The sequence below is a fragment of the Glandiceps talaboti genome, chromosome 13 (assembly GCF_964340395.1).
Source record: "Glandiceps talaboti chromosome 13, keGlaTala1.1, whole genome shotgun sequence".
NCBI classification, from domain to species: Eukaryota; Metazoa; Hemichordata; class Enteropneusta; family Spengelidae; genus Glandiceps; species Glandiceps talaboti.
This window is the reverse complement of record NC_135561.1, coordinates 18,910,698-18,936,118: the sequence shown is the minus strand read 5'-3', so window position 1 is coordinate 18,936,118 and position 25,421 is coordinate 18,910,698. Positions and strand designations below refer to the sequence as shown.

General features: G+C 36.7%; 2 protein-coding genes across 3 annotated transcripts; one reads left to right on the top strand and one right to left on the bottom strand.

Moving 5' to 3' along the window:
• The first annotated feature begins 8,587 nt into the window (after positions 1-8,587).
• On the top strand, positions 8,588-15,719 carry LOC144444761 (uncharacterized). Of its 2 annotated transcripts, XM_078134291.1 has the most exons (8): positions 8,588-8,999; positions 9,311-9,484; positions 10,060-10,185; positions 11,133-11,195; positions 11,463-11,557; positions 11,898-12,089; positions 12,949-13,062; positions 14,257-15,719. In XM_078134291.1, the coding sequence occupies exons 1-8, from the start codon at positions 8,891-8,893 to the stop codon at positions 14,770-14,772; spliced, it is 1,389 nt and encodes a 462-aa protein (XP_077990417.1). In that variant the 5' UTR covers positions 8,588-8,890; the 3' UTR covers positions 14,773-15,719. The 2 variants fall into 2 exon arrangements, with proteins under 2 accessions (XP_077990417.1, XP_077990418.1); XM_078134292.1 differs by lacking the exon at positions 10,060-10,185.
• A 965-nt stretch (positions 15,720-16,684) lies between these two features.
• Positions 16,685-24,635, bottom strand: LOC144444432 (neuroglobin-like). Its single transcript, XM_078133845.1, has 4 exons — positions 24,402-24,635; positions 20,139-20,294; positions 18,635-18,863; positions 16,685-16,978 (listed from the first exon to the last, which is right to left on the bottom strand). Exons 2-4 carry the CDS (start codon positions 20,291-20,293, stop codon positions 16,835-16,837), a joined length of 528 nt encoding a protein of 175 aa, XP_077989971.1. The 5' UTR covers position 20,294; positions 24,402-24,635; the 3' UTR covers positions 16,685-16,834.
• Between the last annotated feature and the right edge of the window lie 786 nt (positions 24,636-25,421).

Sequence of the window (25,421 nt, the reverse complement as noted above, 5' to 3'; positions counted from 1 at the left end):
CAAATAATTAATTATTCAAATCACTCATTAAGACTAAGCATTATATCAATACGCTTTGTGATACATGTTGACCCTAGTATCATGAATGTATGTATGTACAAAAATATATAGAAATTGAAGCTTGCACTCTTCATATATAGCGATTAATTATGCAAAACAGTCATAACTACAGGCTATATTATCAAACTTTATATGACACACACTTTCTTATCATCAATGTATGTACCAAATGATATTGAATTTGAACCGCACATGCCTAGGATATTGTTTAATTACCAAAAACAATCAATTATGCAAATGGTTCATTAACATTCATTGAATGTTTACCAAAACCAAATCAGTTCTAGTCATTGCCCTAAAGAACATGTGCACCAAACATTGCTTGAACAGAGCCAGCCGTTTTTGAGAAAACGATGACACAAAAAGACAGACAGACAAACACACGCACACAAACGAACGCGCGCGCACACACACACACACACACACACACACACACATACACGTTCCATCCCTTATTCATGAAGTTGAACTGTCTATGTGTTATAACCTCTACATTTAATTTAATCTACAAGGCTGATTAACATTTTTAGACATAAATAGTTACATGTCTCATCCATAGAGTACTCATGAATTTACATGTTCTGTTTTTCATGTATATGCTTACTAACATGAATCAATGTCTGTCCTCAGCAAGGACTTCCACTAAACAATAGATAACGAACAAGTTGATCTCTATTTTTCTTAGTTGTCGATACTTTATGTTGTGGGATCATGAAATGACTCGTCAAAAAATGCACTATAATATTTCCAGGGATGGCATTCACCCTGTAAACTCTTTTGAGTATTTCTCTTTATAGTTAACAAGCCTTTGTTCTAAACACATACAACAACCAATATATTGACAGTTTATGTAGTCATTTGTAATTTCTTGATCTGGACCACATATGGCGATCGCTTCTGTTACTTTTATTTTTAGTTATTCACTCTGTCCCCTATACCTCGAACTCAGTGAAGTTAGAAAGAACTTTTTTTTTCAGTCTTGTTCAATCTCCCCTTTAACAACATTAACAGATCTGCAATAACCAAACAATATATACATATTTATCCTACCTTTGCTATGCATTAATGAACTGGATTGTTTTTCTTTGGCGTTTTCAGTTACACCAACTGACGTACCAATGACGGTAAGTGTTGCAGCAATACCAATAATACTACCAAGTATCATTGCAAGTCTACGTCTTCTGTTCTTCTTGGTCTCCTCCGATGAGTTCTGTAAGATATAGAATTACTTTTTAAAAATCACTATCGTTTTTTATTTTTTTTAAAAAACCAACACCATTGCACGTATACTTACGCCAGCCCTGACATTTTCAGTGTTTTCAACTGGTTCTACTTTGTTACTCATTTTCTATACTTTGCACAGTTGCACTTGTACGAGATGTTTTGATATTTATCGCTTGAAATAGACTTTGTAATGACAACGGCTGGTATTATAAACCATTATATATCCCTAAAGTAGTCTTGTTATTACGCTGTTCCTATGCAACAAGGACAACAAAATTAAACACTGTAAAATAGATTTCTGAATGATTCGCTAGGGGAAACAAGTTTAATGTTTAATAGTATTAAATATTTTAAGTCAAACACTGTTACGCTTTCAAACATGCAGTTTCCTTCCTCGTGGCAGCTATTCAAATCTTCAGGTTGACCATGATTAAACAACCTTGTGAGTTGTGACAAATGCTTAATCTTATGATCTCTTTTCAATCCTAACATAAAGGGAATGTTGTCTAATCTGTTTCAACACATAAGGCTAGCTGCTTAATGTACGTACATTATTTAAATCAATTGCAAATGTTTGCCTGTATATGAGCATCATCAAATTTAGCCTAAAATTTCACCCAATCAAACTCTCATCTACGTATTCAATGATAGCTTCGCAGTAGAGCAGTCTCGTGCTTTATATTTCTTTACCATCGTTATCATCGTATGTGTTAGAACTTTACTTTAGTAGCGACATTGTTATTGAATGTATTGTTTTGTTACATCAAAGACAAATACTAGTAGTTGTGAGTTGTTGTTGTCTCTGGCAATGTTAGCAATATCGAAAAAACGTGTAGGTACAATAGTACCAGCAAACAGTGTCCCGCAGTTGTTCTTAAATGTTAAACTTGCCCTCAGAATACGAATCTTATTTGCATCCTGCTCGTGCATGATTTCATGTCTTTACTTTTGTTAATTTTATTTTAGCCGTTTGGTTTTCTGAATTTAAAAACCTTCCAACGGGCACAACCCTAAAGGAGTGTTCACCATTCATTGAAGTGACAATGTAGACAAGCAAGTTGAACTCACTAGATGTTCTACTATTCTAGTGACAGCTTAGACCGTGCAAATTGTAACACCAAAACTGATTTCGCCTCGGACTCGAACTTACGGAACTACATATCGTAAGTTGCCGTTTTCGGCCACTAGTTGCACTCCATGTTCTATTGTTCTCCCTTTTGGGGATTATGATGTGATAGAAGGTACCGGTTCATGCCAGTTAGTATACTCACAGGGAAAAGGACGAATAATCAATTTAGTTTTCGCGATTTTCAGAATTATAATATTATTTTCTCTATTTCAAATAAAGTATTAAATATTGTTTTTGTTCTCATTATTTTTCCTATTCATACCGTTATCACTGTCTTATCAGAGTTTACCAGCTTTGCGTTAATTAGTACATTGATAATCCTAGAACAAACTCAGGGGCTAATTGCTCAGTTAACCACAGACCCCCCACCCACAATATTTTAACTGTACCCTCTCAATACTCAAGTACTCTTTGTAACCCTAGATTTGTGAAGCATAAATTAAAATTGGTTTCGCCATAGAATCAAAAAGTTTAAAGTTTAAAGCTAGAGAAAAGTTTCTAGGTGTCATGCTAAATTTTCGTAGAATTAACATATTTTTATTTGCTTGTTGGGCGAGAGTGGCGACTGCCTTTCCCCAACAACCCCTACATGAAATAACATTCCAAGGTATTTATAGTGTCTTACACGGGCAATCTTTTTACCATCATAGAACCATTTTTCTTTTTGGGCTAGGGTACCTCCTCTCTTGAATACAACTATTTTTGTTTTGTCTCGATTGACTTTTAGTTTCAATTCAAACAATAACATTGCAAAGTGTTGATAAGTCTTTGTAAGCCATAGACAGTATTTGAAAACAATACAATATCATCAGCGAACATTAGTAGAAAAAGATCACACAATTCATCAATTTGGATTCCTGAGTAATCTGACGTTGTGATGCATTTTTGGAGTTCACTAATAAATAAAACAAATAACAGTGGACTGAGCATACATCCTTGTCTTACTCCAACGTTGCAACTAAAAACGTCTGTCATTTGGTCTTCCACTCTGACACATGATTTAACGTCAGCATAGATACTCTTAATAATAGTGAAGATGTTACCCCCTACCCCACTAGAACTTAGTTTATAAAATAATCTTTTATGGTCTACATTGTCAAATGCTTTTTGAAAGTCAACAAATACACAATAAAATGATAATCCCCTTCTAGTTAAATGTTTTGTATTAATGCACTTAAAACAAAAATGTTATCTATAGTACTATATTTCTTACGAAAACCTGCCTGCTCTTCTGGAATATTACTAGTATGCTCAATCCATCTGTACAGCCTTTTGTTCAAAATTCCAGTAAAGATCTGAAAATACTGAGAAGAGTGATTCCCTATAGTTTCCTGGGTTATTTTGGTCCCCTTTTTATATATTGGTATAATAATCCCCTTTGTCCACCCTTCTGGGAAAATTCCTGAGTCAAATATTTTATTGAAAACTTTGTTCATAAGTGGCAACAATACCCCTTCTGTGGTTAAAAAAATTCCCCCACCAGCTGGTCTGGGCCAGCTGATTTATTATTCTTTAAATGTTTAATACTTTGCATATTTTCATCATTTGTAATTGGCTCATTCAAAATATTAGTTTCATCATCGTGTGAATGTTCATCTTATGAATCACTCTGCTCAGTAGAAAACAACTCATTTTCAAAAACATTTCCATCATCCTCATTTGCATTTAAAAGTGAGGCAAAGTGAGTTGCCCAATCCGAAGTACCGATGGAATTTTGTGGGTTGCCAGAATATTTGTACCCTTTGAGAATCTTCCACAATGCATTCATATTATGTTCTTCTTTTAGCTTTTCTTTTTGTGTATCTTGATAAAGTTTAAATTTATCCTTACAAATTTTGGAATATTCATTTCTAACTTTACAATACTCAGTATAGTCTCTATCACTGCCAGAGACTCTAAATTTCTTTAGACGGTAGAATTTTTTATCTCATTTTTTTTACAATCATTGTCATACCATTTTGATTGCTGTTGGCAATGTCTGTCCTTCTTAGCCTTGTATGGTAAAAACATCCCTGCTTATTGAAGAAGTTCTGACAAGTAATTTACTGCTTGGTTTACATCTGTTCCAACTAGTTGTTGTAATTCATTGATTTTATCCTGGGTACTATGCAATGTGAAAAAGTCTCGAAAGGTACCACTAGCATCTTCTTTCCATTTGTAGACCCCTTTAATGATATTTTCAGAGTTTTCTGAGATTGGACTATCATTTATAGAGTAATTACACTTCATACTATATTTCACGTACTAGTATTCAATTGTCACATTTTCCTTCTTGCCACGTCAGCTGGTGGATTTCCTCGGTATGTTCTATTCAAGTCAGACTAAATTTCTTATGACTTTTCTTTGAATTGTTCCTGTTTCATCCCTACATACAGCTATGTGCTTGGAAAACAATTCTCACCACTGTACAAGCTAATCAAATGCATGCTAGTCACAAGGGTATTAACTCTAGGTTATCTTTCGTCTACCCATGTCGTTCTTGTACGTGCACCTGCAGACGATGCATCCCGTCTATCTAACCTCATCATATACATGGGGACGAACTCTACGTATATCATCATCGTCTACCTAAACATGCACATGGGGACGAACTATATCTAGTCCAACCTCTCTGTACATATGGGGACGACCTTTATATTACTATCGTCTACCCAACTACTCCATGCACCTGTGGCACTTCATATCTCGTCTGCCCACACATCTTTATACACATGCAGGGATGGCCATGGCCAAATGGCACAATGATTCAAAGGTGTCATGGTGTCTCGTATTTCACAAGTCCTGAGCTCACTGGCAACAATACTGCATACAACATTTACACTAAATGATTAAAAATCAACAGAGTATGTTACAGCTATATGAATGAAACTTACAGAGTTTACTATGTGTTACATGGTCATGGTATTACTAGTAATAGCCGACATCTCTGGGGTGCCTATAGAGAAAGTTGTTAAAGCCAGCGGAGAACGTGGTCACTCTAGTAGTAGGCATTATTGTCACTGTTAAGTTGTGGTTGTAAAGACAGGCGTCTGGCGATTAAACTGCTTTCGTCATCGACGGATTGTTGGATGCCATACTGATACATGTACTGAGATGGTTAAGGCGAGCAAACCAGTGAACTATGCTGTGTTAAGACACAGTCATTTGGTACACCTGTGTAGCCCTATATACGCTAACTCATACATATTCATATTGTGGGTAGCCAATCACTATTCAGTGTTTATAGACCAACTGATTAGAGAATGTTCTCGGCAAAAATGATATTGTACAACTTATTTGAGAATGCTAACAGGATGCCAGTGGAGATATTAAATAATTCTGATATCAGCATATCTAGTCCTTCTGAAATTGTGGAAAAAATAATGTCATTTCCTTTACTCAATTGTTGTACGAAGCCAATAATGTCACACTGATCACAAAAGGAAACAAAGTTAGTGTTTGATAATTTCATGTTCAAGCCTCTTACATATCCCAGACCGTAAACCTAAATTCACTTCCCTGTTCGGTATTATTGAATTTGTATACTTTACATGGGCCTTGGCTATTTTGCTATACACAGTTTCATTGCTCGGTTCTGTCACATCTCCAGATTTATTGTCACAAGCAGAAACACGTCTTGAACCGTCCGCCATTGACACCACTAACTTATCAGTGACACATGCAACTGTTGCCTTGGTTATGTCTTCCCTTTCTTTGAACTTCTTTCTGGCGGCAAACAGTTTCTGTATTTTTCCACGAACTCTAGTAGAGAAATCATGTTCAAAATTATATATCTGATACTTCAAGTTTCCTAGCTTTTGCTTACCACCTGTTATTTATCCTTGCGACAGTTGAACATGGCCACGATTGATATAAAGCCATTCAGGATTCGCAGTTGGACCAATTCTGTGTACCCATTCAAAGTGGACATTTTTCTCAGTTCATAAATTATCTCCACTAATGATACCTTCATTTTTTTCTGTCTACTCTCTTTGTTCGTCCCTTTGCTCCATCTCAGAAAAAATTAGATTGCATCATTTGGTTCTATTTACTAGTTCGTCATGGCTTACTCTATAAAGTCCAAAAAGTCTTGACTCATTTGCTGTATTTCCTCTTTCAAGACCTGGTTCGTTTCTTGGCCACTGGTATTGTAAATGTTTTCTGCATTTCTTATTTCATTTCATGTCTTCACACATCGTGCCATCTTTGAATCTTTGTTCAGGCGTATTGGTATCTAAAGTGATGCTTTCCAGATTGTCACTTTAGCATGGTGTTTTTCTGCTGGATATCGTTTCGAATAATGTTATGGGGATCAAGTATCATCTTGGGCACGTTTGTAATTATTTTTGTAACTTTCTTTTAATGGTATAACATCTCCCTGGGCTTTATTCGTTGTGCTATTGGGTCCTAGCGTTTCCCCACACGGTTAGCAATTATCAGTAAATATACATTCTCCAACGACTATGCTTGGGAAAGGTTGTCATTGGTGAAGCAATACCCTTTTGCAACATTTTCAATATCTGCCAAGGACTGCCAAAGAAATTGGTACCTTGACGATTCAAAAGATTTTGCTTTGCAAGCTCTTCGATCGGCACAGCTTGGTAGTGCACAGCTTCCGTAAAGATTATGAGTCCCGAGATTCGACAAAGTTTGGTATTCCAAAACTTCAAAAGAGATTGGCACTCCTATTCTTCGATAAAGATTGGCAGTCCAAATTTTCAACAAAGTTTGATACCCCGTAATGCTTCGATAAAGATTGGCAATCCAAAAATTCGAAAGAGCTTGGCACTCCAATTCTTCAAGGACGATTGGTAGTGCTTTGACAAAGATTAGCATTCAAAAGCGTCAACAAAGATAGACACGCAAATTACTTGCCAAAGCTTTGATACCAACCTTCATATGACCTTTGACCAAATTTCGACAAAGGTCATTTATAATCGCATGTTTATCGGTTACTATGTACAGAGCGGCTTGACAACGGACATTGGATTGCTTTCTGAGAGCTCTGTACAACCAACATTTGTAATAATTGCCGACATTTGTAGTAAACCGAATTTTGTACAGAGCTCTACAGTTGGTACACAGAATGTTTTATTTTTTTTAAATAATATATGTATATCTCAAACTGGAGTACGAAACAAAATTAACCACATTATATCATTAAATTTGAACTGTACATTTGATATCTAGTCATCAAGCCAAGAGAGAGAGAGAGAGAGAGAGAGAGAGAGAGAGAGAGAGAGAGAGAGAGAGAGAGAGAGAGAGAGAGAGAGAGGGGGGGGGGAGAGAGAGAGAGAGAGAAGGGGGGTTAAGGACGGTCGGACGAATAGACGGACGTAATTTATTATGAAGGTAGGTGGATGGATAGCTAAAACTCCGACAGATTAGATGGGCGCACTATCGACAATGGCTACACCACATCTAACAATTGATTCACTGCATAGTTATTATTATCAATTTGACTGATATGTTCTAATATTACAGTACAATGCTGGTCATGGCATGGTTGGATGTGGCAGCGGTGGGATGCCAAAATTAAAAAAAAGCAAGGTTAGATAATACAGTGAGTCAAAGTAAAATGCGACTCTCACTGAGCCGAAAGGGACACCCTCCCCTAATTTCGCATACCCTCCCCACGTCAGCAGCAGGCTTCCTTAATCGAATGTATGCTGATTATTCCAATGAACCAAATGCCTACGCTAACTGTGTGTTCAAAATCTTTTAAAGATGCGATACTAGTAAAGGCAATACTGAAGTGGGACAGAGATGATATCGCCTTATAATAATCAAGCGATGCCCCAAATTGATCGTTCTGCTGTCGGCACGTATAAGTATAAGTCGAGTACTTTGTACGAGACCCTCGTAAGTTGAATAAGTATTTTTTGTATTTTTGTATTGCATGTTTTTTATTGACAACCGTTTACCTTTAAGTACGTATTTACAAATTTCCCCTGGTTTCTGGTGTAATAACATTGTATTTACTAATTTTCTCTATTATGTCAATCCATTTACTAATGTTCAGTAATTATTAATTAAAATTAGAAATGCTTACTGAAGTGGCCAGGTCATCTTGCGCACATTTATAATATTATATTTGATGACGTCATAGTTACCAATATAGATACGGGGAAAAGCCTTTGAAGTGGAACACTCGCCATTGTCCCATTCAGTTGAATAGTTTCGTCATAGTGAAAACAACTCGACACTCAGCTGTGCTATTATTTTAATAGCATCGTAGTCCTAGTATTACGGAACTGTCAAATTGCCACTTCGACTGAAGACCAGGGTTACCCAAAATCAAGAACCTAGTGTTGACTCTAATATCGGGTGGCGATAAACTTAATCATATGGGGGCAACGTCCATGGCAATACCGATCGCAAACCACAACTGATTACGTGTGATGCAAGTATACTTCGAAGGAGTTGACGAGTGCATGTCATTATCAGACCACGGAGAGCGATTTAAGAAGACAACAACTAGGCATACAACGACAGACAATGCTTGTGATATCAGTGCTGGTTGGCATCGTGAACCTGATAGTATCATTAATATTCAGAATTGTTTGCTGGCCAGGGAAGGAAGAATCCAAAATTGAGTGTGTACAAGGTATTTCAATTCCTATGATCATACATATATAGTACTAGCAAGGAGAGTTATATAAGGATTCATTTACATTGGTTGTGTCGTGTCTCTCCATTCAGCTTTCCATTGCTGTTTCCAGTTTCGATGTGGTCCAGTACGTCGTATATATGCGATAGGTATTGTTATATAATTGCATATGCCATTAAAAAATATTGCGTCATCCTCACATGACAACATCGTAGGCGTGCTTTATTCTGCGCAAGGTCGCATACTTTGTGATTGATTCAAAATAATTGTATATTAAATACGGTGTTATTTTATCCCTTGTTAATCAGGGTCTTACAAGATTTCGGTGGACGGCTCCGACAATAAAGTGATTGATCTTAGCAATGCTGTTATATCCCAATCAATTGTACATATCTGCTGTGATGGAAAAAGAATTGACGTGCAAAGTAACCCCTTGCTGGATGTTTTAAATTGCACAGAAAATATTGACGACGGGACAAAAGGTTAGATGTATATACATGTACATTATATCTACCTATCTACCTATCTATCTATCTATCTATCTATCTATCTATCTATCTATCTATCTATCTATCTATCTATCTACCTATATATCTATCTATCTCTCTGTCTGTCTGTCTGTCTGTCTGTCTGTAGTAGTAGTAGCAGTAGTAGTAGTAGTAGCAGTTGTAGTAGCAGCAGCAGCAGTAATAGTAGTAGTAGTAGTAGCAGCAGCAGCAGCAGCAGCAGAAGCAGCAGCAGCAGTACGTAGTAGTAGTAGTAGTAGTAGTAGTAGTAGTAGTATACGTAGTAGTAGTAAAATGTAAAGTGCATCTGGCATGGTAATCTACAAGGAAGGGAGAGTGGACATATATATATATATACACGACTGCGCGCGCACAAGTGTGTGTATGTGCTGAGTTGTTCTTTCATAGTTTTGTTAAATTGTTTCGAAGTTTGATTGAATCGAATATAATCAGTACTAACACTCTGAAGATCTGAAACTAGACATCATACTAGTATGTTTGTTTACATTAGTGAATGAGACATGTTTTTACCCGCTCTCCCTCCTTTGTAGATCCCACAATTAAAAGTACTAAAGTAGACAAACCCTCGGCAACAAGACTGAGAAAGAAAAGAGTGACGAAACGTGAATGTCGAGGGATTACAGTTCCACAGAAAATGCCACTGATTAAAAGAACAAGTAAGTGTCATGTATTGATATTGCTTTATCATGGCTGTAACTTAATATTGCACTACACAGTAAAATAACAAGTGTCACGTATTGGTATTGCTTTACCATAGCTTTACTTGTTAAAATAACATTTCATTACTTAGTAAAATAACATTACGTTTTAGATGATACCCAGACTTTGTAACTGAACTATGCACACTGGTATCCGATAAGTAATACATGTATTGCAAGATGTTAGGCTATATTGCCTTAGGATGTGTATTGTTATATCCATGATGATGTTAAACCTCAATTGTATAACTTTAGTGTATTATAATTAAATTCTTAACGCCTGAAACAAAACGTTATCTGGCTCGACAAAAATCTCGTACGAACACTGTTTATAGTTTCCACAGCATGTTATAATTGTTGGCAACAGCGTTGCATTTGATCGTCTGGCTCAAGAAAAACCGTCAATGGTGCTACATTTTATCGTTTGGCTCAATGAAAATCTTACCAACAGAGATATCTGTCCAAATGTTGAAATGCTAGTAAGAATTTTGTCAGGCCAGGCAGTATAATTAGCATTTTAGTAAGATTTATGTAGACTCATGCCGATGACGTTTTGTTTCAGTTCTAGTGATTTTCATTCAATAGCACTTTCTACAAACACTTTGCACTTAGTAGCACACTGAAAGGTTCATTACTTTAGACAGTACAAATCCACTTTTATTCAATCATGCATCATGGATAACAATATCACATCCTACAATGTTTACATCTGTAGAGAGAATTCGTAGTGTGACACAAGCCGAGGTCACATACGTGTGACTTCCTTTTTCTCATTACGATAAAGAAAAGAATTATTTAAAATGCCTTTGAAAATGCGATCATTGAGTTCAATAGTCATGTGGTCCAACTGACATAATATGTACTGTGACTGTCTAACATCATGATGTTCTTTTGTACTATAACAGGTATTTGTACTAGCAGAGGGTATGTTACTTTAGTTCGAAAACTATCAGATCTTCAAATGGCAGGTTCGTATAATAATATCCTTAGTATGAGTAGAATAATTGTATATGACTTTAAATTGAGAGAATAAAGCTATTATGGAATAAGAATGTGTGAGTCTGTGCGTAGAAAAATACTGCACCACCTGAGAAAATATTTTTTTAAAAACCCACACATTTAGATATTCAATCTCAATGCATCGAAAACGTCACAGAAGACTGATCTAAAATGTTTAGAAGCAATGGACTTAGTCTAGATTAAATTGATAACATTATTACAACTTTTCATTTTAGGTATGTGGGAAGAAGTAGACAGAACATGTTCTGAGCTAAGTCTGAGACTAGCTGAGTCTGCAACTACAGACATACAAATAGTTATGTTGTCTTATGTGAGTATCGGTTGGAGAATACAGTCTCACCATAGCACCGTACCCCCGCCACTATTGTTGACCACGAATAACTTTGCAGTATAGGAATATCTTATTTCTAAATTTGTATGAGTAAGCAGTTTCTCATTGCTCACATATCGCCTTTCACATTTCAATTCACGTCTGAATCCTGCATCTATTTATAGTTTCTTATAATTCACCAACACAGTTCTCCAAACAATTTTGACTCAGATATCAGCTGGTTATTTGCAACAAAATGCCAGGTTCACCTCAGATTTCTTGATATCACCCTTCGTTTATCTATAACTCTGTTTATTCTACACATTTTATACCAATTTAGCGAGCCAATGCAGCTTGTCTTCATTTAGACACTTCCAAAGCCGTGAGCTTGGTGGAATCAGCACAAAGTCTCCTGGGTCAGGCTGAAAATCGACAGTTACTTGAAGCTAGGTTACTATTTATGATGGGATACGCTTACAGAAAAGAGAAACTATTAGGAAAGGCCCAAAGCTGTTTACAATCAGCACTACAGGTAAACGTTTAATATCGTTACCGATATCTCTTGTTGCATTGGTGTATGTACAGTATGAAAAGTCATATTTGACCACGTCTTTCCGTGAGCAGCGGATGTGTAAATGTGTTGAGTATGAGGCGAAGTTCCACTTTCGACTTAATTTACCCCCGTTGATCTTCCCCTGGGGGCTGTAGACAGTCAAAAGTGGTAGCTTGTCTCGTACTACTCCTGGACAGACATGGTGTTTAGGTGGGTCACAGGTAGGATAAAGATTGGGTACGGGTAAAGGTGGGTAAATTAGACTGTTCGTGTAGTAACCATCACACATTTAAATTGCGATCATTCCAGCATTTACCCATACAAAATTGAACCATATGAAATCATTCAAATCCATTAAGTAGGTGACAATGTTATTTACTTCCTGAAATCACACCTGGTATGAATTTTCCTGGCTTAATAATTCCAGTGATATGATTGGTTGAATTGGTTCAGTGAGAATCTGCCCTTCCAGACACTCCGGACCCTGCTATGATCTTATCTTAGTCACTTAACTTGGCGACAACTAGAACTTTCTGTTGTATATGGTGTATACGAAGAAGAGATATTCATTTTTCATAACTTCGTTCGATTTGATTCTACTGTAAAACTATATATATATTTTTTAAAAATCATATGTATTGCATCTGTGACTTTTCACTTGCATAAAGATCCCACTGTTAACATTATTTTGAAAAGTTAAGCAAGCGGATAATTAAAAAGGTACAAGTTAGACAATGATTTCTATTGAATTTAAAAATTATTTGAACAGCAGCATGTTAATATACTGTTTTATGCCACATATGCTTGGAATAATCAGTTCTATATTTGTTCCCACTAGATATTTCAAGGAATAGAGCCGTGTGCCTTCCACGGAGTCTGCCTATATAGCATGGCATGTATAAAGTATGATCTCGTCAGCAGACAAGCTAATCCTCCTGACGGGCTTTTTCAGGTATAAATATAATGATGAAGTGTTTATATAATTACCTACATACATCTATACCGTTACCAGAATTAACTTCCACATTTTACTTACAAACAGTGTGTTACATACGCGCATATGATACAGAAAAAAAAACTTGTCTTTTCAATACAATAGTCTGGATGCCAACTTTGGTTTCTAACCCTATGTGAGTCGCAGCGATAGTATATATGAACTAGACTACACTATCCACAATACAACTAAATGATCATGCTGTGGGCTTCGTGTTTTATTCATGTGACATGACATTTAATACATACCCTCGGACAACTTCTAATGCAAAAGAAACAATTGCATACTAGGGGCAGTGCACAGTGGGGATGTAGAAGTAGTCAAGTTGAAAGTTAGAAAATAAACAATTGCAGCCATTAAAATTATCAAGTTCACGTGTAATGTTTTCATGAGAAGCCTGTTTTTTACTGCAGTGTGAAAGGATAGCAATGCTTACCAGTGTTCAATGTGATTGGGCAAAGGATCCTGCTGTGTTTATTGTGTCTCTGTTATTGTTAGTTTAGAGTTCAAATATGTGTAGGTCTGTGTCAAAAGAAGCGTAAAGTCCCATGAGTGAAACACCACGCCTACATCATTTTAGCTATAATAATACTATTGCAGTGTTTACTTAGTGTATCAAACTTGTAGTAACAGCGATTGAATGACTTCACTACAGTGTTATTTAAGTCATTACAAATTTTGGACCCTGTGACGTCTGTCAGGATCTGGCAAAATATCATGCTAGTATAAATCCAAAACATATATGGAAGGTCGTATATTCAGTTAATGCAGCTGTGGCTGCGTTGCCGGAAATAATACCCCAGCTTTCACAAATAATACCACCCAATAGTACAATTCAAGAAATACTTTCCTACATTATAAATAATACTAGTACATGTAGTATAATATAGTCACTCTCTTCAAACTTCCAAACAAACACAGTGAAATGTTTTATGCGTACAAGTGCTGAGAAAGTTCTACATATACTCACCTGTGTTATAGAGAGACGTATATGCAATATATCACAAGCTATGGCAGTAGCTGATAGTTTAAATGTACCGGTCCAATGGATTTTTTTGTTTGGTGTCATTTCTCATGCAGATACTGATATTTCAGTTTCAAGGGAAAACTTATGACAATTATTGGATTCTTTCTCTTGTTATTTTGTTTAAGGAAATCATCACTGATTTAGAAAGGGCCATTGACTACCATTATTATGATGATCCAGGGATCACCTTTTATGTTCGTCAACGTACTGTGGTGAAAATGGCAAATATTCTGATTGATTGTGACTCACACATGGGGAGAACGCGGGAAATACCAGCAGCCGATGTAAGGGTTGAGAAGGCGCGACGCTTGTTGCAGAATTTGGAGTCCGATTTAGAAGCCGATCATACGGGACATTTATTGGGGTACTCTGAATGCTTCTTACTCCAAGGTAAAGCAAATTGTTGCCTTAGACTGAAACAGTACAGTGAAGCAGAACGACTTGCTGTGAACGCCTTGGACATCGCAAATGAAAATGGCTTCAAAGCAGAAATAACCGCCATTGAACAGTTGTTAGATGACATCACACCACATGTCAAACATAGAGAACTGTTACACTGTAGCGATTTGGATAAACTTGCTGAGGCGTTCTCTGATGGTAACATTGCAGACTATAGTAGTAATGCCGATTATGACGACTGACTATAAGCAGTGATCGATATACAGTATTCGCAAGTCAACTCTTGAATAGAGGGTAGTACGATCGAAACTGAAAATATATTTGAAATGAATAACATGCACATGTATATCCGATCAGCAGTGTGGTTCAACAACCTTGCATCAGAGGTCAGACACAATGCGCATGCCTGAACGTGGCCTCTTTCATCGATCATACACAACAGAGTATAATATGCATGGGAACGATATTGTAAATTCAAACGCTACAGAGTTGATTTTTTATTTACCATTCTTTTAAAACGTGTTGATGCAAATTTTCTCCCGTCTGCAGTTTTTATGTCTGTTTAAGACTATATCAAGAATTAACAATTGAATAAGAATTTACACAATACAAGAAAACTGTACAAAATGTACATTATCTGTACAGTGGTTAAGACCCTTAGCACTTCTACAGCCATCAGGTCGGTTAGATATGCCTGACTAGTGTTTTGTAGTTGAGCGCTGTTAGCAAAACCAACAGTTACACACAATGTAATTTTATTACCTTCCAATAACGATTTTTGTCAATCCAGAGGATGTTTGTTTCAGGTCTCGTGAGTTTCACAGTATTTCCAAATCAATATTCAGCATTCATGTAAAGATAAGGCGGATATAATTCAACGTATATTTCAGTAGCAATTATATCATCTAAGATTTGTATAGAAAATTACTGGCATTACCGTTTTATTACCAATGTAACTTTTACATTGCAAATGTTTGTCAACATTAAAATAATATACATATTAGTAAGCCTATATAGTATTTCAAATGATACGTAGGATTCGTGTGGATGTGTGTAAAAATAATCAATAAGAAGACATAACGTAAATTTAACCAACGATCCCTCCCTGATAAGTCTCATTGGAGGGGTCGAAATAGCCTATACTCTTAACTTGACCATTATATCAATGTCTCAAAAGAGACAGCTAATATTAGAGGGACACTTGAATTGGAGTTGCCATATATTGAAACTGTTGAGCTATGCAGTAAATCATGATAATAGTGTTCGCTACAAATATGGCCACCTTTCTAAAGTTTTCTCAGCACCAAAGTAATGCATATATTATATATCAATGTCCCTTCTCTTGCGCGAATTGTTCTGCATTACCTTTTAGACATAATTTTGAAAGAAATTGGTCACACATAAATGCTACAGATGGTCTGCAATATGCAAGAAATAGCTTGATTTTGATAAATGGCATATGACATCACCTTTGTGACATATACAAAAGAAAAAAATGGATATTGCATCTCTGAGAAATAGTGTATTACAGACAGACAGACAGACAGACAGACAGACGGACGGACAAACGGACGGACAGATATACTTACGCACGTGCGCACTGACACGTGTACGTGTACGGAACTATTTGTAATTAAGAGTGACCAATGTCTTATACTATCTTGTTGACAGTCAATAAAGAAATTCAAACAAGCATTGATTTTGCTGCTCATGTCACGTTTTAGTTTCCTGAGGGAGGACGATTATAATGAACCCTGTTTATGTGACAAATAGTCAATAACACATACATATTCATCTGGCACTCAATATCATCTGAGACATATGCATGTGGCTGGAAAAGGACAGCGATATCAATTTTATATTATTAAGAATCAATATTTACTGCATAACTCAAAAGCTGCATACATAGAGACTCTATTCAGGTTAGACAAGTAGAGGTGACATCGCAAGTCTAACCTTAAGTCTCCGTTTAACCTTACATGTGAGTGTTGTTTCGTTGATTTTTTAAGGATTTGTATTTTTATTATTGTATTAAACTGAGCACGAGCCTGGTAAGAAATGACAAGTTATTAATATCAAGAATGTAGTTTAATAATAAAATTATCGATTTACATCACATTAGCATAGTTCACAGGTTGATATATACACATTCGCTGCTTAATTAGTTGGTGACATTGCAGAGAGTGTAAATGAAAAATAACAAATGTACTCTGGGTCCATAAGAATGTTATTCTCGACAAATCTCAAGATAGCAGCAAGAGAAATGTGGTTAGATGTTGTTTGTGTCTTATTCTTTTTTTTTTTTTACTTTTCTGGAGCTTCATTGAGACCTTTTACTATGATCGGTTTCATGACTCCCCAAGCTTTGATCCAAGAATCTTTGGCGAATTCGGAATAAGCGTCACCAGATTTGGTCTCCACCAACCATACCACGATGGCTCCCAGAGCCTGAAAAGAGAAGACAGAGACATAGAACTTGTATTACGATGCATGTTATCTTGACTAAAGTATTTCCCATGATGTCAATTTTGTATATATTTTGAAATATTTGGTATTTTACACATGTATCACTGCATGCATACGATGATGTAATTACACATAAACCCGTTATTTCTACTGGGATTATGCAAATATCTTGCTCACTCTTATTCCCGACAATACTACCACAGGATACACAGCATCTGTGACTCACTAAAACTGTTATTTTTTGAGTTACAACGTATTGTAATGTTGTGGTAGGTTGAGGGCGCTCTTGTAGGGAACTGTAAAGTAACGGCGAGCTCATTGAGGACTTCAAGCTATGTATGTGCGGTATTAAAGCCTGGTGGCAGCGTGACCAAACAATGTAAATAGTTTGTGTATGAAGCCATTAGTGCAATCAGAAGTTCTGTATAACCTATCACTGAATGCGGTGAGGGTCATTTTTTGTGCCATTGTTTGCTCAGAGCTCATTATTTATAAAGTACAGTGGCCTCGTGGTACTGACTGTGCAACGCTGTAGATTCCGTCAGAGTATAGGGATGTGCTACAACCATATATACTATTCATGATGACATTATATTAATTTGTTGTATGTACTTCTGTACATGTACATCTATGGGTGTTTGTGTTTAGAAAGAGTGTTTTGTCTTTGTCTCTGTTTTTCTTCTTTTTTAGTCGAAATCTTAGTGTATTCAGTTTTTGTTCTGTTTTGTTTTGTTGTTGTTTTCCTCCCCTTCCTTTATTTGTAGAAGCTTTGCAATTATCAGAAATCCAAAGGAACAGTGAAGATACCCAGATAATATTTATATTCTGATTATTATCACATGTATTGATGGGTTGAACTAGATTTAGTTGGCAGACAACTATTTTTCGATCCTCTTTCCCATTTATTTATGTTAACATACTCTTCACGTATATTATTATCTTGTATCTGGGAATAAAGTCATATATATTGGAAAACAAACGTCCCAGGCAATACAGTAATTAATCAATTATCAATAATTAATAATTAATAAATAAATAAATAATAAAATAATAAAACATTCTTCAACAAATTTGAAAAGTGGAGGCAATTGCAAGATGATGAATTATGGACAAACTACCCAATGTATACCTTTGTAACTAAAAGAGAATGATACACCGCAAATGGTGAGAGCCATGCATAGCGCCCTCTATAAACATTTGCACACCGGCCCGGAAAATCTTTGTTGATAAAAAAATGCCTTGATTTCGATCATTTCCACTGGGACGTTTTTGCCTGCTAAAATTGGTACCCTCATTAAAGAGACATGTTTCAATCCCGGGTTATTGCAATAGCGTTATCTTAGTAAGGGATAACATGAGACATTCTTTTATTGCAGACAGTTTTGATATATTTCGAGATCTGCAAAACAACTGTACATGTTTTTCTCACCTAGATTCCAATTTTACTTTTAGTCCGCATCGTCGCAAACCACGGCCTCTTTTACGACACCGTCGAAACGTGCTGGGTTTTTTTCGAAGTGCAGTGGAAGAAATAGCAGCTCTGGTTAATGGTTTGCGATAATGTTTAATCCGTAGTGGCCATTTAACCAAAATGCACTATACAGACACGGAGGCCAACAGCAGCATTTTTTTACTTACCTCGAAGTACTTTTTCGGTACATTATGTTTAGCATGTGAGATACCAATATCAATGAGGAGTTGAATCAACACATCTCCATCGTCTAAATGGTCTATCAATGAATTCAGCGATGCCATCACTCGTGCAGCATGCGCCTTCAACCGAGCTCCCTTCAGTAATGCTTCTAAATCTTCAAAACCTCCAAGGTTTTTAAAAAGCTGTCTTGCTTCAGGTTCTTCAGTAAACAGTCTGAAAATTATGTGTAGTATATTAAGAGTTAATTAACATCTAGATCTATGTATATCTCTTTTTATACGTCACCTGTCACCAATCTCGCATTCTGATTGGTCGAGAGCCCTGCAGATACACAGGCGTATTTTTCACCAACAGCCGTATTTTTGCTTGTTGTATCACGTGATCACTGCACGTCCCCTTGTAAACAAATCTAGCAGACAACTAGAGCTCGAGCTATAACCAGCATTTCCAGTGTCAAATTTGTTGTCAATTGAACAAAATATCACCGTTGTATACATTGTAACAAGTCTTTGCACTGTACTTTTCATGTCACAGGGAAATAGTCAAAAATTCCACACACAACCGTGAAAGTCCAGTGACGGCGAACGCACGGTCGTCACGCGATCTTAAACATGAATTCCTAAATTTATGAAGGATATGAAAATTACCACCACAGAGGGTGTAATTTTTGCTAAACTAGAACAACAAAGCATATCACAAACATTTATGTACATTTAATGGAATACAGTACGCAAAACAAAGACGCACTCATTTTTCAGCTGATGGTTATAAGTTTGAATATACTAGTATCGCTGAGTGATATGCAAATAGTAAACATTACGTCATACTACTGAGCAAACGCGTACTCTGATTGGACAATAAAGTTAAGGCTGACATGTAAACAACCGCATTGCAGTTATCAGAGAGGTGCATGATACTACGCTCAACAGTATAACGCGGAAGTGATTTTATTTTAACACGAAACAGCATTTTTAGACATTCAAAAATGAATTCATAGTCGCAGGTGACGTATAAGTATGTATGTATGTATGTATGTATGTATGTATGTATGTATGTATGTATGTATGTATGTATGTATGTGTGTGTATGTATGTATGTGTGTATCCATCTATATGTAACTATATATATATCTATTTGTTATATAATTATCAATATATCTAGCCATTCTATAATATATACAATATATATATATATATATATATATATATATATATATATATATATATATATATATATGTGTGTGTGTGTGGGGGTGTGTGTGTGTGTCATGCAAAGTAGGGTGGAGTCTATAGTTTACCACAAGGCCGTATATTCAACCTCATTTAGTTACACTATATAAACTTAAGTGACAGTCAGTGTGAATGTATCCCATAACTGAAGCACCATCGTTTTGTATAACCTACAACATGTTAAAACAAAACGTTCAGTTTCTGTCGATCTCATTTCGATAATAGCTTTTTACGCAGTTATATTACTTTGGTTACAAACCTTCTGAAAAAAGCAACTCCATTCTCCAACTTATTAGCATAAATCACGTTCCATGATGCTCTCATGGCCTCCTTTTCTTTTGGTGTCAATGTCGTCTTCTCATCCGGGACATCACCACCAGATGGCGACCACACATAACTGAGTAACCCTCCCATGCTACAAGTATAATATTGAAAAGAAACACAGTCATTGTTTTTTTTTAAGGGCAGGGTGTTTTTAATAACTTTTACTTGAAAGAGTAGTAATTATCAACATCAAATTTACATATCTATAATGGCAAACTTTTACACACTAGAAGGTCAAAATAAAATAACACGGTCGCCCGAATCATACTTCGTAGCTTCATAATATGTAATTTCTAGAGTTACAACGTATAAACAGAAATTAATGATCTTGTGGCACGTTGAGGGCGCTCTTGTAATAATGTAGAGAGCTGTAAAGTAAAGGACTTCAGTCTAAGCGCTGTTACCAAGGAACGATGTACACTTTCTAGACTCACCGACTTTTTGTTTCTTGATGCTTTGTGTGTGCATTTTAGGCAAGTCTCCTTTTTCGCAATTACTGTTTAGGTACAGAGCAACAGGTCATGCAGATGTTTTATTTGTGTGTACTTAGTCAGGTTTAAGCCGTTAAAAGGTAGGGCCTACGCTTTTCCAGAGCTATATTTTCCAGTGGGAAGGTTTTTTTATCTCTGATTTTTAGTGCGAGGCCAAGCTAGGGCTGACTTTGTCTCTCAGTTACGACAACAATTGATGTGTAATCACTTTTATCTTTGGACACCTGTTCGGTATTAAAGCCTGGTGGCAAAGACATAACGTCATGTGTATTCTCATTATATGTATTAAAGCCTGGTGAAGTCAAAATAAAATAAGACTGTCTCCCGAGCGAATTATAGCTCGTAGCTTCATAATCATGTCACAGTGAATGTCGGCGTGCTAGACTACACGATTACATTCAGAGCTGCCCAACCTATTACTTGTAATAAGTTAAACAAGACATACTCTGGCAGGACATTCGTCTCCCTCCTATTCAGAACGGCAGGTAAATGCTATCGTGCTGTCCATGTACACTGTCTAGACTCGGTGACCAATAGCCTTTCTAGTACTGGCAGTGGTTTCTTCTTGAGCATTTGTGAAGGTATGATGACGTGAAGCCACAACAAAGTTCCACTAATTGGAAATCTGACGTTACGTTACGTTACGTTGCGTTACGTAATATTTTACCATTATCAGGAATCATACAGCTAGGCATCGATGTAATCTTTTCCCATTTTTCTTTTACAAATCAAAGTAATCCTTTACAAAGACATAACGTCATATGTATTCTCATTCGGAAGCTGGTAGATTTTTTCAAAGAGTTAATATTATATGCATGCCAATTATTGCGGACATTGATCTCTAGATAGACTGGGACCTTTCTCCGATTCAATTCAAGATATTTTAGGTAAAGAAACGGCGACCCACAAATTTCCGGTTGATTAACAGGTGAGTTCAATAACGTATATTATGCCTAATGTCAGACGACATCGAAAACGTTCGAAATCATAATGCCACCATCAAAATCTACATTCATGCCGTCAAAATGAAATCCACTCTTCGGCTCCCGTTGATAAGTTTTAAGCTGCCAACAACTCGTCAAACCGCTACCACGGCATGTAATAATTAATATGGTCATCAGTACATGTACCATACTATCTCTTTATTTGTCACATCTGCTGATTTGCATGGTACCGTAAATGTACACGCTTGCTTATTTCTCAAAGCAGGTACGAATGTGCTCTGATCTGACGACCAGTCTCATTGGTTTGGAATATACACGTCGTGCAGTGTCTATCTCGTGAAGCAAGATTTACACTGCTGAGGGACATAGGGTGACCGTTAAAGTAGTACACATATTTGTCGTGAACCAGGTGCAGGTAAGTTAAATACATCGGGTCATGTCTTGATCCGGTAAGTACACAGACGCTACTTGAGACTGGCCACCGTGGTCCAAAATCCATCGCTTAGACTACATGACGCAACACGTACAGAAACCAGACGAGTTATTGTAATAATAGGCGTTGGATTGACCTTCTATCCAACGTCCACCATGATGATGCTTTTAGAAGCTGACCTTCAGGGTTGTGTGCAGTTCAATGTTATTCTATTTCTTCAATATTGACTTTACTATTGAATTGAAAGGTCATACTAATGAAATCTAACCACGAGTTGACAACAGTAGCAATGTTTTTTTTAATGACAAGTCGACGTAATTACATTCATACAACCGTTACATTCATTGCCATTGTTTATGTTTCTAAAACGGTTACAGGGGCAAACAGTGTGATTTTGGAAGAGAAGTGTGAGGAAATTGTCAATATAAAATATGCTGAGATAAAACTGTAAAGAAATATATGAAATCGAATATTACAAAATGCGTCTTGCAAACAGTTTTTAAATTAGAAAATGTAGGATTTACAAAAATGAAAACTAGTTAAAATTACTTTCCCAAAGTAAAAGGACTTGTTGAATACAGTAACAAACTGCTATCCTGTTGTCCATTCATTCTCGCAAATTTGTCCCCCCCCCCACTCCACCCCATTGAGAGTCATTATTGTCACGTACGTTGCGAAGTAACCGTAGTACGGTAGCTTAATTGTAAAGTAATCGAACGTAGTCGTAGATAAATGTTTGATCAGTTCTTATTTACCTATAGAAAACCAGCGTACAACATGATCACATATAATTTTTACGATCTACTAGTTCCGGAACCCCGCACGTCGGAATTGTCTGTTGAATGTGAGGTCATTGAAACTACCTGAGAAACTCGAGATCCTGCATTCCATGAAGAATAGCATGTGAACATTAGCACACACATATAAACCACACTGTGTATATTATACGATACAACCTCAGTGAACCTTTCGTAAGATTTTAACCCTCTTGACATATGCTTGGTCGGATGTTACTGTCAATCTGGACGTATAAGGTCGTTCTAACTAATTCACGACGCCACAGTGATGACGTGACCTTACAGATGAATAAATATTTCATGTTTGGTATTATATGTTCATATACAGATATCTTATCTTCGCCGCATGTGGTATAGAGATAGCCTTCCTCGACCTAAGGCTACGGTCAGAATTTACGAGGGGGGAGGTTGGAGATAAATTAGTTTGATTATAAAGAATTCTTATGTCTCTCCTTTTCACGGTCTTGGAAATGGTCGTTGCTCTACCAACCTCTAAATGACGACAACAATTGTTCGTGCCCCCCCCCCCCCAAAAAAAAAGATTACTATATGTGCAATTGAATTATACCGTCACGGAAACATTCTGGAGATGTACCGGTTGTGCAATTGTAGGGTATACTAGTTACATTAAAAGTAAGGTAAGAGATGCTCTTACGAACGTAGAAATCTCAAATTGGGGTCTAACCTTCACTTGGCATGGACATACTTAGCCAGCAGGCTTTTCCCTTCAATCTTGATTGGGGGGGGGGGGGTAAAGAAAAATGATCACTTTAATGGCTGATTTGGAGGAGTATCCCCATCAACATTGATCATTTTTTGAAAATATGTACATGTAGGAGCCCATATATTGGCATGACATTTAAGTTGAAGCCATTGCATAATTGAATATTTTCTCCATTACCTCACATCAATATGTGCAAATATTACTAACATGATGATGATGTTCTGTTCACAGGGCAAAAGTTTAATAGTAAAACACTTTTTATACCGCTGCTCTGGGTTGTTTTGTTTAAACCATCAAGTTTTCATTTGTGTTCATTTACTTGTATGTATACAAACAGCCTTTGATTTAAGACGTTACACACACCATCTTGCTATCGACTAATTCGTGATTAAATATATCAAGTATGTAAATGAAGTGTGTAGTGTTGGAGTGAGCTGCAAATGTACAATGAGATTCAGCATGGCTCTTCAGTGATACTATTATCCGCTATGTCTCTAGCAATACATATACGTAAGCAAATCTCAGCGCCCCCCCCCCTTTTAATCCTCAAAATGTTTATTGCGTACCCCTTTAAACTGATTTTTCAGCCCCCCCCCCCCCTCCCCCGTATAGTTTGACCGCAGCCTAGAACTCACTCTACAAGGTTTTAACCCACTAGGTACGGTCTGTCATGAGTGGACTACGTAAATAATACGACATTGAAATAAGTGTTTTTTGTCTGCATATAATCAAAGGCCTTCGGGTAAAGTACATTGTTCGGTGCTTTGAATCCGAGTACAAATACTCACAATCTACATGCTGTGGCCTACCTTTCAAATCAATAGTGTTGATCCAAATTAAAGCTTCGGATAGACGAAACTGCGTTGTACTCAAGCTACCGGTGCCCTATCACCGTCTCTAGACTTTGCTCCTATTAGGCTGAAAAGTCACGTCAGTTGATAATTCCTTGATAGTTCAGATATACAGAACTGCAAATTTAACCAAAAACTGACTGAATTCTTCACGTTAGCAAAATGATAAGTTAAAAGAACATTACACAGTTTGACCGCTATTTTCTCCCGTAGTTTTAATACTTCAGACTGAGTCCGAATGACAAGACCTCGATGTACATCCGGGGTTTCACAAACACCCAGCAGGCCATTGAGCGTGTATTGCATTCAACAAATTTAGTGCTTTTGAATTCGTAAAACTCTTAGCTTGCACTGTAGTGATAAATAAACTCTAAAGAGAAAACTGGTTACGGCCTTTTTCATAATGAGCGTGTTTGCCGTGTCTCATGACTACGATAGCTTCTTAAATATCATTGTTTATTGTGCGCTTGTAATATTACGACAATATGTAAAACAGTGTGAATGTATTTGTTTCTTAGTTTATTTTAGAGAGAGAGATCTAGAGAGAGAGACGGACAGACAGACAGACAGACAGACAGACAGACAGACAGACAGACAGACAGACAGGGACAGAGAGGGAGGGAGGGGGAGGGAAAGAGAGACGAACGGACGGACGGACGGACAGATCTAGAGAGAGAATCCATGCTCTAGAAACAAATTAACATTCAAGCCACTATATACTCATCCACAAACAAACGATTGGGGGTTGATATCGTTACATCAATACACTTATATATCCTTACTTCTTCATACAGGGTAAGACGATTAAAACCTATATAATATCATAAGACGATGATATAATGACGAATAACTCTATAGGTGCAATTTACGGTTACGTTCGTATTTATCTAACTATATTTAACGAACGATTGGTTACAATTGATGTCTCCGATTGAATTAAAAATGAACCCGAGACTAAGATTCAATGATGACTCTTAA